Source organism: Netta rufina (genome assembly GCF_964035555.1).
Source record: "Netta rufina genome assembly, chromosome: 13".
Taxonomy (NCBI): Eukaryota; Metazoa; Chordata; class Aves; order Anseriformes; family Anatidae; genus Netta; species Netta rufina.
Genome location: NC_140136.1, coordinates 11550067 through 11566915, shown reverse-complemented (window position 1 = coordinate 11566915; position 16849 = coordinate 11550067). Strand labels below are relative to the sequence as shown.

Below are 16849 nucleotides of genomic sequence, written 5' to 3'. Positions count from 1 at the left end.
TGGGAAGGGGAGAAACCCAGTGCCCCCGTTACCAGCAGATCTTAAAACAGGGAGGGGCAATTTCAGCATTCAGACTAATTTACGCAAGAGCTCTGTGCTACCAATAAACTTAATGATTTTCCCTTTCTATTCACTCTTCAGCACGGAGACCTCGGTTCACAGCAGCAGAATGGCACATAAAGAGCTCTCACACTTGTTCCTGTTTCTATGGCAACTCTTCCTCCTCCTCCTCCTCTCCCCACCATGTTTTGAGACAAGACAACAAAATAAAAATTGAAATTACTGTGCGTGCCCAGAGCACTCTGGATACTGAATCAGGAAAGTTTTCAGAAATTAGAAAGCTAGTGGGGTAAAAAAAAAAAAAAAACAAGAGCACTTTTTTTTTGTGGTGGTTTCACTTGGGGTTGTTAACGTCCTCATTTAACTACTCCTGACAAACCATCGTGGTTCCAGATCAAGTGAGGGTGGAACTCAAAAAAAAAAAAAATAAAGACACAGTGTCTCGCTAACAGCCCAAAGCCTCTGAGCAGGGTTCAAAATATGGAGACCTTGCTCAAAAATCTGGATGCTAGTTAAAACCAGTAATGGGGAAATATGTTGGTACAACTTGGTGAGAACTTTGTAGGACTCTGATCTTCAGCAATATTCCTGAGCACCAGCAGGCCGTGATGCACCTTGAGCATCGTGGTACCCCAAAGCCACATGGCTTAACAGCGAAACGAGGCAGCTCATCCTTGCTGTGAAACCACACCCAGCCAAGCCAGCAGGATTCGGCTCTGTGGTTCGCCTGGCTCAAGGGCAGCTTCCTGTGCGCTTTATTTCACGCCTGCCTTGGCAGAGCCTCCTGCAGCACCTCCCTTCACAGTTTTGACCATGACCTATTTGTTACCACTACTGGAAAAAGAGCAGCAGAAGTCCTTACAGTGAACATCAGCTGGCAGCCTCCCAGGATATAGTCTAGGAAGGAGAAATCTCTGGTTATCTGAAAGAAAGCAAAAAGAAGCGTGTTTCAGCAATCCTCACCATTGCAGGAAAAAGACTTGACCCGGCACAAGAGAGACAATTTGCACAGGGGTGCAAATTGTGCTCTAAGGGGAGAGAAGCCCAAGTAGAAAGAAAATTGCCCTTTTGTTCATGCTCTATAAGATGCACACTTGGAAATGCAAGAGCACTGGAAACAGAAGGGATGGGGGAGCTCAGTGCAATATAAAGTCCCTGCCAAGGAGCAGAATGAAACATCCCAGCGTTGTGCTCACCTTGCAGGACTTGACAATGATGATCCCAGAGTTCTTGTAATTCTTCTTCTTCTTTTGCTTTTTCGGGTTAATGCACTCTAGTTCTAGCTGTAAGACAGGAGATGGACGCTGGTGTGAAAGCAGTGCTGGGCTGTCCCAGGTGGACGCAAATGCTACATGATGGTGATGCTGCAAACCACTTCCCCTTCTGCAGCGGCCATATCCTGCCAGGCTCCTTCCCTCCGTGTGTTTCAAAGTGCTCACATGAATGAACTACAGTGAGCTGCTGCTTTTTAGCAAAGAAAACCGAGGCACAGGATCCCTGTGGGAAGGGGATTTTCCTTTCTGGGGGTGGGTTAACAGCAGCAAACGACCACTCTAAGGTGGGAGTCACCTGCAGCAGGGGCAGAGAGGAGCCGTCACCCAAAGCCCAGCACTGTGTGTCTTAGGAGGCCTTTGGGGAAGGAAAGGAAAGGAAAATGTGTGCACAGGGACAGAAGTAGGTGAGCCCCCAACATCTGACATCCACAGCAACCGCCCCACCGGTGCCTGTCGCAGAGGAACCCCTGCAGCCCCCGCAGCCAGGGCCCAGAGAAGGGACGGGCTCCAAGCAGGTGCTGGGTGTCTTCAGCACCAGGGCAGGTGCCCTGGATCTGTCCTTCTCCATCTACTCTCAGCGTGTACGGAGATTCATGGCAGTGATGGATGGAGCCTGGATGTAACCACCAAACCCCAGCACCACAGGCAGGCCAGGGACTGCCACCATGCAGGGGAATGTGTGACCAGCGAAGGGATGGGACTGCAAGGGATGGGGAGAGAAGAAGCACTGCTGGGCAGCTTCCAGCCAGTCGGGAAAAGCAGACGGAGCCTCTTACAAACAGGCTCAAAACTCAGCTGCCTGATGCACTGCAGCTCCGGCAGCGTGTATAAATAAAGGCATATTTGGCTGAGTATTTCAGCCATCTCATGTCGCAGCATAGGTCAAATACCAGCATGCCCAAGAAAAAAACCAACAAGAACTAACATTAACAAAACAAACAAACAAAAAAAAAAACCCTCTAGGGCAGAAATCAAGTAACTGAATGCTGCTGACAAGCCTACAGTAGGAGCAGCACCAGCTGACAGGGGAAGTGGCCAGGCCCTGGGGGATTCAGTAGAGCAGGAGACCTCAGCCTGGAGAGTGGGTCTGAAAGAAGCTGACAATGTGCACACTGCAAACAGCATTTTTCCCTCCATATCTCAGAGCTGAGAATTCATGGCTCCCTGCAATCCATTCAACTCCCTACAATAAATACAGGCATTTTGCTGCTGCCTCCTGACCACAGAACCATCCCAGTATTGGAGGTCCTCAGCAAGGAGGTCCTCACCAACCCTCTGTCCTGGAGTCAGCCACAGCCTGCAACTGCCTGGGGCTACAGCAGCTTGGAGCCAGAGGCATTTTCCAGGCACAACAAGGGGAAAACTAGGAAGACAGAAAAGCCTTGAGGCAGGAGGGGTGATAGCTACTGTCTAATGCAGCCTGCCCTGGCCACTATCGGCAGAAATAGAGGGAGGGTACGGCAGCGGAGGGGACGCGAGCTCTCTTCTTATTCCCATCTGCAAACGTGCAGTGCCTTGTCTGCAGCAAGAGCATCCCTCTGCTCCTGTTTCCATATTTACCCCCATCAGTGTGGCCAGATGAAAGGATGAGACAGCTCACAAGGAGCCGCCTCGGGGAGAAGGGGTGCTGGAGTGCGGTACCCAGTGCTGACGAGCAGTGGCTGCTTGCTTTGGAAGCAGCTTCCTCTGCCAGAGGCCCTGGCAGCTCAGCCCAGCGCAGCAGCGTCAGCAGGGGCGCAGATGGAGCGGGGATGGAGGGCGCCTGGCCTTTCCCCACGCAGCCTTCATCGCTGCCCAGATGCTGCCCCCGGAGGCACTGGGAGTTACACAAGAGAGGCAGCAACAGCCGAGCCACCCAAGGGGAAGAGGCAGAGAGAAGGAGCTCGTCCCCACGTCCCCAGCTGCACCCACGCCACACGCTCGGGCACGTGCACAGAGGCACGGCGGCACAAGCACGCAGCAAGGAGAGCTTAACTCTGCTGTGACCAGCGTCTCCCAGGGTCCAATGGCGAGAAAAGATTTTATTGCTAGGCTGCAGGTGGCACGTACAGTGAAAAAACGGCTCCCAAATCCTCTCAAATTCAAAAATTTGCTCTGGCTCCATCAGCTCGTGTGGTCTCGGACAGGACACTTCATGCCTCTGTGCCTCAGTGTCCCAGCCATTACTTTTCCCAGAAAACTAATTAACTTTTCTAATTATACTGTGCGTTATTTTACATATACCTACTTCCCAGCCAAGACCTCCTATTTCTGTAGTCCTAGCTATGACTGCAGTGGAAAACACCGTCTATTCAGAACCCTGCATGACATGCCTTGAATCAGGTGGCATCTGCAGAGGCTGCTGGCCAGCATTTCACCGGGAAGATGGAGACAGCTTTTTGCCACAAAACCCCTGGCAGCTGTCCCTGCCTCCTGGGGCCAGGCTGTCCCTGCAGCAGACAAAATCTCCCCTGCACAGTGTGCAGTGCTGCTAAGGCAGGAACCCCCTCTCACTCTGGCCCCCCAAATCACAGGGCATCCCCCAAGCCACAGATGCTGCTTCAGGTATCTCAGATTTTCAGACAAGACTGCCTTCATGCTCTGTAACTCAGATAGCTCAGCTACAACAGTGGCCTGAGTTATTCATGGTGTCGGTGGGAGAATAAATAGGTTTCTCCACTCCTCTGAGCCTCCCTGGACCCCAGAACAGGCTGACGGTCTCGGTGCAAGCAGCAAAATCTACCTCCAAGGAGCTGCCCCTCTGCTGTCGCTGCCTTGTTCTGCCCATAAAACGTGATGGCACTTACTGGAAAGGCATCCTGGGCTTCACACATCCTGGCCACTGAGGTCTGAAACTCCCCGATGAAGTCATGTCCCCCATCACTGTCGTAGTCGTAACACATGACCTGCGGCAGAAGGAGCACGAGCCAGCCTCAGACGCAGTGAATACACCCCTGCTACGAGGGCACGGAGTCCCCCTGCTCTGCCCACGGGCTGGCATCCTCTTCCTCCGTGCTGCGGCACAAGACAGCCACAGCCCTCCAATGTTCTCACCTCTGCAGGGACATTTAAGGTTCCCTCCTCCCCTGCTTTGGAGACCTCCAAGGGAGATTTTTTCTGTTTTGTTTTTGGGGTTTTGTTGCTTTTGTTGTTGTTATTGTTCTTTTAATAAGCAACCCATGGGGTTTTAGACGTTTAACAATGGATCCCATCATGACACATGCCAAAAATGCGGCCATTACCTTTATCAGCTTCTCCACGTCCCCATCACAGAGTGACACTAAAGGCACAGTGAACGGCTTCCAGACGGGGTCCAGCGTGTACTTGATCACCTGCAGGGTGGGGATGGAGGGATGTGGTTACAGTGAGTGAAACAGGAGACAGGCAAAAAGCAGGAGACATTCCCAAGAGACCCTGACTCTGTCCCACATGAGCTGCAGAAAGCCACATCTCAAACTTTAGAACCAGTGGGCTTCTAAACCTGACTCTGCATCCCTCACCCCAGCCGTTGCTGACTGTTGGTTGCCACCACTGCACCCACCCAGGGTCTGTCCACTGAGGAGACAGAGCAGTGGGACAGCACAGCCAGCCAGGAAAGCTGAACGGCCCTTGGCACGCCCGGATCTCGCCTCCTCTCTGTCACATCTGCTGCCTGAGCTGGAGAAATGGAATTGATGCTTTTTGACATTTACTAAGAGAATGCAACTGCTCGGTGGAAACCGGGCGTGCTAGCAAACTGCATGTGCTGTAGACATCAGAGATGCTTGAAGGGCACGTGAAAAGTCACCTTCACAAAGGTGCCTTGCTCAAAAAGAAAGATTCATGTGAATTTCAGGGGCACAAAGCTCAGAGGTGCCCAGAAATACAGGCTTGGCAGACTTTTCAGGACAGCAGTTATTGAAGCACCAGCAACAATATTTGCACCATGAAGCTGTTTTAATACATTTTTAATGGGGAAAAGCGGGGAACATGAATTGTAACAACAACTGCAAGGGTGGAAGAGACAGGCAGGTGATTTATACACTGTGATCCAAGTCAGATGCCTGATGAAGAGGTGCAAAGGCCACTACTATGATGGAAAAACCCTCCAGCCCCTTCCTCTCCCAAGACATGCCTTTGCACAGGCTGTACTCAACACCTCATCTCCTTGCTCTGCAGGGCTGTGCCCACAGTACAGTATTGCAGAGGCAGCCTGGCTCAAAGGAAAAGGGGAAAAAAAAAAGGAAGACCACAGAGCAACCTTGCTCTGTGCCAAAGCACACATGGGGGCAGCTGGAGCAGGGGACCTGCCTGTACAGGACCTTGTTGCTCTGCAGCTGGAGCTAAGGAAGCGCAGGGACATGCGTCAGGCAGAGACAAGGCGATGCCAGGCTCCTTGCTGAGGCATGTGTTTGTGTTATGGAACAAACACACAGCCCCAGTATGCCAGACACATGCAGGAAGCTTTGCCAGCAGGTGAGAGCAGCCCTCTGCTCTCTCCAAAGCCTTCAGGTTTCTGCTCAACCAGGTGAGGAGCAGGTCTGTCCCTGCTGCTGCAGGACAGAGATAGCAAATAACCACGCAGGGCTTGCAACAGGCTTTTATTTTACAGGCAGACCGGGAACAAACCTGACACTGCGAGCACAGTTTAGTAGAGAATTTGTAAACACCTCCTCCAGGAGGCTGGGAGAGCAGGAAGCCCACACAGGGAGGCAGGCACGGGATGTGGTGCCCATATGCTGCCAGCCGCCAGGTCCCAAGGGTGGGCGTGCAGGAGGATCCTGCTCCTCCACCGCAAGCACCCAGCTGGGCGTTCGCACCTTCTCTTAAATAACAGGCTGTAATGAGAGCACTAATCCTTCCCAGACAGACACCTCCCTTCTGGCATGACAAACGGCAGCCTCAGGCTAACAGCTGATTACGTTCATACACCCGAAGCTGCAAGAAGAAGAAACCTTTCTTTGCACCTGGTCTCAAAACATGAAGCTGCTTGTCTGGCACGAGGGCAATGCTTTATGCTTGGCTAGTAGGAGGAGGCTGCTGGAGCACCTGTAAGGCAGGCAACATCTCCTTCCCTGCCCCATCACTTAAAGAAAACCTAGCAAGACCCTTAAAGGACACTCCCAGGATCCCACACAACTTTATCAGTGATTTATGAGATAATGCCATAAAGGGTAAAAGAAGTTGATTTCAGGATTGTGGTGTTTCAGAAGCTCAGGCTGGAGTAGTGCTTACCTCTGTTCTGTGTACCAGCATCCACTTCCCATCGTCACCGGGTTTATAAAACTCCAAGAAGGGGTCTGACTTTCCAAACAGATCCTGGGGAAGAACAACAGGACAGGTTACACAGGGATTTGCAAGAGAGAACTCCTCCCCCATCATTTTTTCTGTAAACCAGTCAAAAAGCGTGCGCATAGGCCAGTTTGAAGAATCTCCTTAAACACCCACCTCTGTCTTCCCCAGCACAGCAACACTGCAAAAACCTTTACAAACTCTTGCAGCCAAGAAATAACAATGGTTATTTCTGTACGAGCTGTACACACAATGCTGACTGAGTACCAAAGTGCTCAGGAGAGGTCCCATCGCAGGGAGGGGAGGGCTGGGTGTGCCTTCCAGCCTCCCTCTGCATCCCCAGCGTGAGTGGTCCATGGGGATGCCAATTCCACAAATGTTTGTGCTCTGGATATGCAGATCCTGTCGAAGTTCACGCAGTGTCTTGGCATTCCTGCAGTGGGCAGCTCCGTGCCCAGGAGCGTGCCCGTGGGACTTTGCTCACGGGAGCCCATCCCTGGCACGCTCTCTGGGCACCAGTGCCCTGGAAAACAGCCCCAGCTGGGAGGCAGCTGTGTTTGGGTTAGAAAAACATCCAGAGCTTCAAAGCAAAAACGCAATTATGAAGTGCACAAGTGTCGGGGGTGTAGGAGGGGGAACCCTCCTACACACAGCAGGAAGGCATGAGCAGAGCAAATCTTTAAGGAGTAAGCTGCACGGGTGTTGACAGAGATCATGCAACACCCTCTGAGATACGCAGACTTCAGCCAGCGTGTGTTTGCTTTCCTGCCAGCACCTCCTTAGATATTCCCCTGATAAAGGGCTGCTGGTGTAGGAGAAACACAAGCACACTTCCCCGCTGGGCATCTGCATGGGGGCAACTTCTGTTGGCGGGCAGAGATCCAAGAGCAGCACAAGCGGGCGGCGCAGGCAGCACTCATGAGAGGAGCCCCAGCGCTTGCAAGCAGAACTTTGTTCCCATTCAGAAAAAAAACAACTAGGATGTGGCTAAAAGTGAACCCAACCCAAAATATTCCAAATTATTTCCTATTTACTGAGAACTACAGCCGTTTCAGCTGGGTTTTCTCCCAGATGGAGGTGGCTGCCTGAATCCTGAAACAGTTGGAGGAACTTCTTCCTATGGGTTTTGGCAGGGACCCTCTGGGCTTCCAGGTGATGGAGAAGGGATGCAGAGGGCTGAGGGTACACCTGGACACAGGGGGGTCCCATCCCAGGAGGCAGCAGCTGGTGTGGCTGCAGGCTCAAGCACAGCCCCAGAGGAAAACCCGTTAGCATTTCTATCCAAATCCTGTTTCCAAAGCCAGCTGGAAATGTAAATCACTGCAAAGCATTTTGGCTTGGAGAAACTGTAACGTGCTGTAGTCAAAACTCACAGCCACCTCTGATGACTGCTTTCATTTTATTTTATATTATTTGCTGCAAGTCAATAGCAAAGAGCAAAAGCTTGAAGGGAGGCGCTCCAATGCTATTTTTCTCCTACCGTTTTTGCAGGAAAGCAGAACAAGCCATTCTTTCTGCAGAGGAATTGGTTATGGTGCAGTTCCGTGCATGCTTAGCCAGAGCCTGAACTCGGTGCTTCAAAGCTTCACTGATGAATTAAAGAACCACTGATACATACCCATTCTCCTAGACCCTGTCCCTGCCTGCGCTGGCTTAACCTGCAGCCCAAAGCGGTTTCTTTGGCACTGAGCCCACGGGAGGTGGTGGAGGCTTCAGCTCAGATGGCAGCAGGGAGCAGGGGAGGATGCCCGCTGGGGTCCTACCCACAGCGCCAGGAGCAGCAAAACCCAGTCTGCAAGCCCAGGCAGCCTTGCTCCTTTCGAAGCGGGGTGGGAGATGCCTCCAAGCCACAAGATTGTGGACTGCTATTTTAAAATGTCAAAGCCACCAACATCTCACCCACGCAAGCCTGGCAGGAGACAGAAACTGAGCAACTGAAAGAGCTCAGCAGACCAGATCGATCTGCAAGCTGGTCCAAGCACCTACATCATCCAAACTGGGTCTTGCTCACCGCAGCCAAGGAGGGCAGAGATGCAGGTTCCTCAGGATGCAGCTCCCCAAAACACAGCTTCCAGCACCAGTCCTGGCTTGCAGCACTTGCCCTCCCACAGCCATGCTGCAAAATTATTCTTGCCCCCACAGCTGTGCTGTCATGAATGGCCACAGGACTGGGAATCACCAGGGCTGAGCCTGGGTACAAATGCCTTCTCTTCTGCAAATTTCTTCCTCTTAAAACTCTACCAAGAAGTAATCTCACACAAAGCACAAAAGCCTCAGGCTGATTCTGCTGCTGGTATTTTCCCACTGTGAAGCTTCGCTGTTTAAAGCGAGGCAGGGAGCATCACCTGGCCAAACCAGGGGGGTGTGACAGGGAGAACTTGCCCTTGGCCTGAGAGAGGTCCTGGGGCCAGGTTGGTCACTGCACACAGGTCTGGTTTGCAGCATGGCTGCTGGTAAGGGATGTTCAGCTGAGATGCAGCAAGATGAAATCCCATGAGACCTCCAGCCCCCGCCACACGCAGGGTGCCATGCTCTCAGCTGCAGTCTGGTCCCTTATCCCCATGTTTTTTCTTGGCTGCTGCTTCTCCGTTCTTTCTTATATACTTGTTTAACGCAGCTCTCACGGTGGCATTTCATCCACAACCAGTAAGTTCTCATCCACATCAGCAAGTTCTCTACAGCCAAATAGCAGCTCCTTTCAGTCCAGGACTGTATTTTGAAGGCTTCTGCCATTCTCACACACACTTATCCCCTGCACCACAACACAACGTACCTCCTTCCAAGCTCTCTCAGCAAGACCACGAGCCTGAAAAGCCAGGGCTGGGGTTTTGCACAGGCAGCATAAGGTACAGTTAGCATGAGGGCAGTGGCTGTTTGGAAGATTTATTTCATGGGTCACCAGGCCACTTTCCCTGCAGCACAGTGCAGGGCAGCGCTGCCTCCAGGGCTTTCTGCTCCCTGTACAACTTCAACAGGGCATGCATGGCCTCATCACACACCGCTGGGCAGGAAAGACCAGTGGGAGCAGGATGGGAAAGGGAAGCTAAGCTCACTGCAGCCTGGGAAGGGTTTTTAAAACTTCACTCATGCTGATAAAGACCTGGGCTTCCGATCTGAGAGACTGATGGAAATTGGGTGCTGCCACTGAGGAGAGAGCTGGCTGAAAAGTTGGGTTTCCACATCATGGAAAATGTCAGGATTTCCTTAAAAATAAATTGAGATTTGTCCAATTTCCTTTTCCACGTCGAGATCATTTTCATTTCTGTTCTAAAGTGGCATCAACATCCTTTGCCCATTACTGGGACTTTGAGCATTGCAATGCTGCTGTGTGCTATAGGCACCAGCAAAGAAAGCCCATCCAGCTCTTGGTAATGTCAGGTGGGCACCGAGGTGAAGCAGAGGAAGGAGCTTTTTGCTGACGTCTATTGATAAACTGGAGTGAGACCCAGAAAGGAATTATTAGCAGTCCTTACTCCTGTGCAAACACATCTACATCACAAACTGCCTTCAGTGTTGCAGGCAGATGATGAACTTTTGTCTTTTGACCATGGGTCTGAAGGGCAGACGTATATTACCCTATCTGAAGAAGCTGGAGAGGGACCTGGTTGGAAACCAGGTTAGAAAGGCAACCCCTGCCAAAAGAGCAAGTGATGCCACCAATTAAATTGACAATATGAGAAGTGCACATATGCCTGAAGTTTCAGTGCTGCAAGGAGGCTGTGTGAAGACCCAGGTCCTTGGCCCTGCTCTTCGTAATGGCCATGGCCACAAAGAGACCCTGAAGCATGAAGGAATGGCACCAAACCTGCCATGAAATCTCATCCCTGGCTCTGAAAGACAACAGAGGCTTTTTCACGGGAAGAAAACTGTTGCAACAGAGATTTCTTCATTGACATGCATGGGGTTGACTCTCAGCCAAATCTCATAGGAAGCCACCAGCTCAGTGACATTTTTCAGCCCACTTAGGAAATGAATTTACTTGAGGATTCCTCAAGCAGGGGCATCTGGCTCCTTGCACTGCAGAGTACTACATAGGGTAAGTAGGAAGGAGAGAAAACAGCCACTCCCAATAGCTTGGAAAAACACTCAGATAAACTGGGCATCCATCTGGTTTGGACAACGGGACTGAACAACCCAAAGTTTCTGCCCCAGCAAATGCCCTTCTGCCTAAATACTTGCTTTACCGTGGTTTGAAAACCAAGGGCCATCCCGCCAACAATGCAAGCTCTGCATTTTTCCCACTACGAAGAGGGAAAAAAAGAAGTCCCATCGATTGCTTAGCAACAGAACTGGTTTAAGAAGAATTGCTCTGGTTGCCTGGTAAATAAGGTCAGATTGCTCTGCTCAGAAAGGCTTACAGTTTCCTGTGTGTCATACCCAAAGCCAACACCTGCGTTATCTACCTCCATGAGGTCAGTGCTTCTTCCTTGGAAAAGATGGGCCCTACTGTTTGATATATAAACAAACATTCATTCAATTTTGAGGAGGACTAAAGGCAACAGGCCAGGAGCACTTATTGATTTGATGGGTATCAAAACTGTCAGAGCAGTCAGGAGATACTTCCAAAGAGCAGGCAGTAAAGTAATAAGTTCAGCTTAAAACACTATCTAAGACACAGGCCCTGTGTCACACAGAAACTTTCCATTTAAATGTGCATCACAAAGAAGGTGAAATGATGGCAACACAGAAACTGAGGCACAGGCTTACCCTGCAGCAAGTGGCACAGCCAGGACTTGACTCCAGACCTTCAGTCCCAGCCTCCTGCTTTCTGCTGTGGGACTACTTTCTGACACCCCCATGCCCATAAGGAGAGGTCTCCTCAGATCCCTCAGCCTACGAAGGACAGAAGTTTAACATTTGCACCCTCCGACACACCACCACTCACCTTTTTATCCAGTTTCCTGCCAGCCATGCTCAGAGTAATCACCCTGTTGTCAGAGAGCTCTTGGGCAGCTATCTGAAAGACAAAGGGAAGCTGTGTTCATTTTCAGCGTGAAGTCAGTGAACAGCAAGCCAAAAGCCAGAGAAGAATCCAGCACGTGAGGACACACATGCTGGAGATAACTGTGCAACTCCTACAAAACCCATTCCTGAGCTTTTGAAGATCTAATGAAGATCACACACACCATGGTGTGCCCATGTCTCTGCCCTCGGGGTAATCCTGGTGGCACCATATCCTTGCACCATCACCCACAATGAAGACTCCAGCAAGAGATGGCCCAAGGATGGAGACCCCACCGTGGCTCCTGCTATCTACAGCAGGCACAAGCGCAGCCTGGCTTACTTCAGCTTAAGGCACTTATCTCACACATGCTTCAACAAAATGGCTTTGACTGCCAAAGACCAGTGGGCTGGTTTTGTCTGGAACACGGTCTAATGAGTCTCTTGGTATTTTAAGAAAGGGAATGTTTATAACAAAAAAAAAAAAAAAAAAAAAAAAAAGAACACACAAAAACCAAAAAACCCCACACGTTTATTCATTTCTGTTAGCAGCCGTTTTCTGAATCATTTCAGTTTCTTCCCAAGGCTCTGTCCTGACTGAACATCTGCTCTCCACCTCCTGCCTCCTGTCCCCCTTCTCCTCCCCATGGACCTGAGCCGTGGCTGTGCCCGTGTCCCTCAGCACCCCCAGCCTGAGGAGCTGGGGACCCCCCAGGAGCACAGTGAGGACATTTTCCCCTCCCCGGGGCGCTGCCTGCACTGGATCTCAGGGAGGCTGTCCTTCACTGGCCACGCAGCATAATTACAGCTGGGCCTTTACAAAAACGCAGTGAAATCAAGGGGACAATTTTCTTCAGAATGAGCAATCAGAGGGTTATTCACACTAATGGGAGGTGGGGAACGTGAGGAGCCGAGGAGGCAGTCACGGCCCTGGAATCACAGCCTGCCCAGCAGAGACCACTCTGCTCAGTCCCTGGAGGATCTGCTTGCCACCAGAATTCCCCCTGCCCCACACGAGGACACAGCTCTGCAGGCACAGCCTCAAGTTCCCAGCTGAGGAGGGGAAGGTGACTCCGCGTGGATCAGGGCAGGGATGTGCTGCTCCCACACCAGCCAGCCTCAGCCCCGTGAGATGCCATGAGCACAAGAAGCTCGGGGCAGGCTCCAAAAGGGGCTCTCTTTCCCACACACCCAATAAGTTTGTATTTCCTTAAGGGCGTTGTATTCAGAAGGCTGACTGTTGGGTTGGATTTCTTTAAGGACATTGTTTGCAGAAAGGCAGATTGTTCTCCATTCACTTTAACAGAGCCAGAGCATCGGTCTTCTCTTCCACCCAGTCCTTGGAGGGTGCGCATATTTAAGGGATCAGAGCTGTAGGGAAGCAGATGGAGGTTGCCCTTTGCAGATGACACTCCCATCAAAAGCAGACCCAGTGTGGAGTCCCTGCTTTTTGGGGATCATCAGAGGCCAAGGAAAAGCCAGGCTGTGCAGAACAAATGGGTACGCTGTGGCATCTCCCCTTGGACAATAAGAACATCCCCACTACTTTGTCTGGTGGACAGACCTTGATAACAATTCCTATAAGCACAGTGACATGCTTTGGGATTTTTCCCAACTATTTAAACCTCAGGACCCTCACTCAATCCCAGTAATCAAGCCAAGGTACTATTGTTGCATTCACCCCTCAATGACATTTGTGTGCAGCATTTAAAAAAATGGAAATTTGAAAAAAGCTCTCCAGCATGGTGCCAGGCTACGAGGACAAGGTCCTTCCAGCACATACCAGCCACCACAGCCTGTTTGCATCACCTGGTTTTAGCAGAGGCAAAAATAAATAAATAATTAAAAATAATCAAAGATTTATACCAATGGCGCAAAACGAAGCAGACATCTCAGACCCCTTCATTGTAATGATGCATTAATGGACAGATCAGAAGGTTCCTTCTTTAAAGTGGGCAACTTTGAACGTGATTGGGAACTTTCCATCTGCTCCAGTCTCTCCCATTCAAGCACGGGGTGGCAAGAGCCCACTCCTGAGGAAGGCACACTGGCAGTGGGTACCATAAGAGCTTTGCTGTGGCTTTCCCTCTTGCATTTAAAAATTAACTGCAGCAATTAAGAGAGAAAAGCTAATAGCATCTTCCCAGTCTCTAGAGCAAACAGCAGTGGAGATGCCCTTGCAGCAGCCAGTTCCTGGTCTTTCAAACTGCTTTTAAATCCTTTCAGTGCTTTTAAACCCTGACTGTGCTTTAACTCTTGGCTGGCCTTTTCTTCCATGCCTTTGCTGCTCTGCTGCAAGTCTAACAAAAACTGTGATGAAGAAGCAAACGAAAATGATGGGAGACGTGGCATAAGGGAAATGAGCCTAAATTTAGCCTTTTCTTCAAACAAATAAATAAATAAATCACTAAATAGATCTGCAGTGGGAATGCCACTGCCCGAAGGGGTCTGCAGCAGGAGCAGAGGCTGTTGCTATGAGACTTGTTGCTAACGGCATAACTCCTATCATCTGCCTACAAACAAAACCATTGATTGTCAGCAAAGAATTCAGCCCTTTTACCTCCATCTGCTATGGGGAGGTCTGAACAGGCATTATGTACAAGATAATAAACAACGATATCTATTTACTTTGTACTTCTCCAGATTTATTTATTTTTATTTTAGTGCACAGAGACCAAAATACAGATCAAAGTCTCACAGAGCTGGACACCAGACAGAGACTGGATGAGATGGTCCCTGGCCCAAATACCTCATCCTCCAAACAGACCAGAGGTGGGCAGGAAAGTGGGAGATGAAAGAAAAAAAGTTTGTGGCACAAACTGCAGCATCCTGGGCCCCTCAGAGTCTTGCATCATCCCTGGTTTATAACGTGTATTTAAACACTCTGTAGGTAAGGTAAATGAGTTACTGTACCGTTATCATCCCTTTCCCAGCTGGCTTGCCATTCCCCAGAAGGAGAGTTCTTGTTATTTTCTTGCTGGAGACAATCTAGAGAAGACAAAGAAAACAAAGTCATGATTGTACGAGTGATCAAAAGCAGACTCATAAGCAACTGATCATTGCTCATGTTGGTTAATTCACATTAAGCATTCACAGCAATAAAAAAATAAGATGTCACGTTCAGAGATGACCATGATGTTGTCAATGCTGCCACCATCACTGGAGGCACCTGAATGAAGCTTGGCTCTTCCCAGGTCAAAAGAGCCCCATGGCACAGACTGGGATGCAGCAACCCCAAAACACCACCGAGTCCATAGCGCATTAGGTGGCCTTTGAACAGTGTGGAGCAGCAGCAGCACAAGAGGCTGGAGCAGCCCCTGCAATGCCAACCCCCCTGTTTAACCCACAGACCAGGTGCTTGCGCGGTGCGAATCAGTGAGATCTCACCAAGCCAGACCTACTGTGATTTGTCCCAAGCACAATCACAACTCATCCTTTCAAACACTGCATTAAACACTCCCTTCAGCCACAAACGGAATCTTTTTTCAGCTAACATGATCCCTGCCAGCAACTTGCTTCCAGGGCATGTTTCCATGGAGAAACCACGATACAAGCCAGATGCTCTCCCCGAGCATCCTCCTAAACTTACGGGCTGCACAGCAAGGCACAGGGGGTGGTGCCCACACCCCCCCAGGCATTTCCCCCTTCAGCTCTGCCTTGTAAGAAGCTTCTGGGAGCTGAATTAAACCCCTTGCGATTTTCCCAGCTCAATGACTTTTAGGTGTCTTCAGATTTGGGGACCCTGTAAGTCTTTCACATGGGATGCAGACCCCCATACAACAAACTGCAACCTGCTGGAACCAGCCATGGTCTTCTCCCACACCTACCAGGGCCCCCTTCAAAATCTATGGGTTACAATTTAAAAAGTGCAGCCCCACCTTGGTCCTATACCACAGTCAGCAATAGATAAATAAAAATGAATGAATGAAATGGCTTAGCTTCTTGCTACCACCATCCAGGTGACTCAGCCACACTTGGATTCTTCCTATAGCTCTCCAGAAATGCTTTTTTTCCCCTCCCTTTTTTGCAATTTTGAGACAAAACCCCTTCCCATCATGGCTAGCAGCACTGGAGCTCCTCAAGTTATGGTGGAATCGTCAATCCAGCCATATCCTGGTGCTTTTGCTCCAAAAACATACACGAATCACCATATAACATAGCTAGATGCTTGTGCCTTGCTGTGGCATAAGATTTCTTTGCAACCCTGGCAAGAAGCTACCATGGACACCAAGCAGCCTGCAATTTGATCCCTCCTAAGGTTTCACTCAGCCACAGAGGTCATTACAGGCCCCCAAGCAATCCAAACATCCTTTTAAATCTCGCCACAGACCTAATTAGCTGCAGTAAAACAATCCAGCTGATCTGACAGGGCTCTGATGCAAACTCAAAACTGGAAAGTCAGGTGCTCATTGTGCAGTTCATCAGAGGCAGGTTACTGCTGCCCAAGACTGCTCTCCTTCCCTTCTAACAGCTGCACGTGCCTCAAAAACAGGTGGGCTTAGGAAAACATCTCACCAGATAAAAAACAGACTTCAGAAACCCCACAGCAGCGTGGCTGAACCCACAAGCCCAAGTCCTCCCTGTTTCACCCCTCTCCTTCCCAGATCCTTGTGGTTCCCCACACCCCCCTCTGCCCTGGGCTCTGCCATGCAGGGATGCTGCACTGGTCACAGGGAGAAGACAAAAATGTTTCAGGCAGAGGCTTTCAGGGAAAATGGGAATGTGAGAAGATCCCTCTGTTCCAAGCTGGTGTCCCATTGTGGACTACAGGTCGCTAAGAAGTTCATGTATCACTTATGAGAACTGCCACAAAAATTCATCAAAATCTGGGCACGTGCATAAGGCAAGTTCTCTTCCGCAGAGCACAAATACTTCCGTGAGGTCACAGAAGTTCAGAGTTCTCTTCTTGGTGAAAAGGACACAAAATGATTTCAAGAGAGCTGGGCAGCATGCAACTAGAGCCAGAACCTCACACTGCCAGTGGGGCCATGCAGATCTGCCTTTGTTGCCCCAGCGGAGGGGTGCACCGAGCTCATCACCTTTTAAAGCACCAGACGCAGTTAGGCTCCTCTAGGAGACCTCACATGCAGGAAGAGAGGGGGCTGACTCCTCCACCCTCTTCCCCAGTGCGTATGGATGATGATTCTCTCCTTCTGTGGACTTCTGCAGAGGTAGGATTAGTAACGGTGAGGTTCCAGCTCTGTTTCCTTATGTCCTTAAGTTCTTCTCCTTTTGCAGTGTTCATCAAGACTGTGGCCCTCGCAATGAGCGCTGCTGAACTGTCCCACACCAGGGGTGGCTGCATTCTAACAACAGGAAAATGA

The 16849-nt window shown here is 50.3% G+C and overlaps 1 protein-coding gene across 1 annotated transcript in view; it reads right to left on the bottom strand.

Moving 5' to 3' along the window:
* CPNE2 (copine 2) overlaps positions 1-16849 on the bottom strand; it is a 53159-nt gene that overhangs the window by 15320 nt on the left and 20990 nt on the right. The window contains exons 4-10 of the mRNA XM_084294599.1: positions 14439-14513; positions 11470-11541; positions 6528-6611; positions 4556-4645; positions 4121-4219; positions 1257-1343; positions 923-982 (exon numbers count right to left, since the gene is read on the bottom strand). Of these exons, the coding sequence (XP_084150725.1) occupies positions 923-982; positions 1257-1343; positions 4121-4219; positions 4556-4645; positions 6528-6611; positions 11470-11541; positions 14439-14513 (567 nt within the window). The remainder of the gene's footprint in view (positions 1-922; positions 983-1256; positions 1344-4120; positions 4220-4555; positions 4646-6527; positions 6612-11469; positions 11542-14438; positions 14514-16849) is intronic.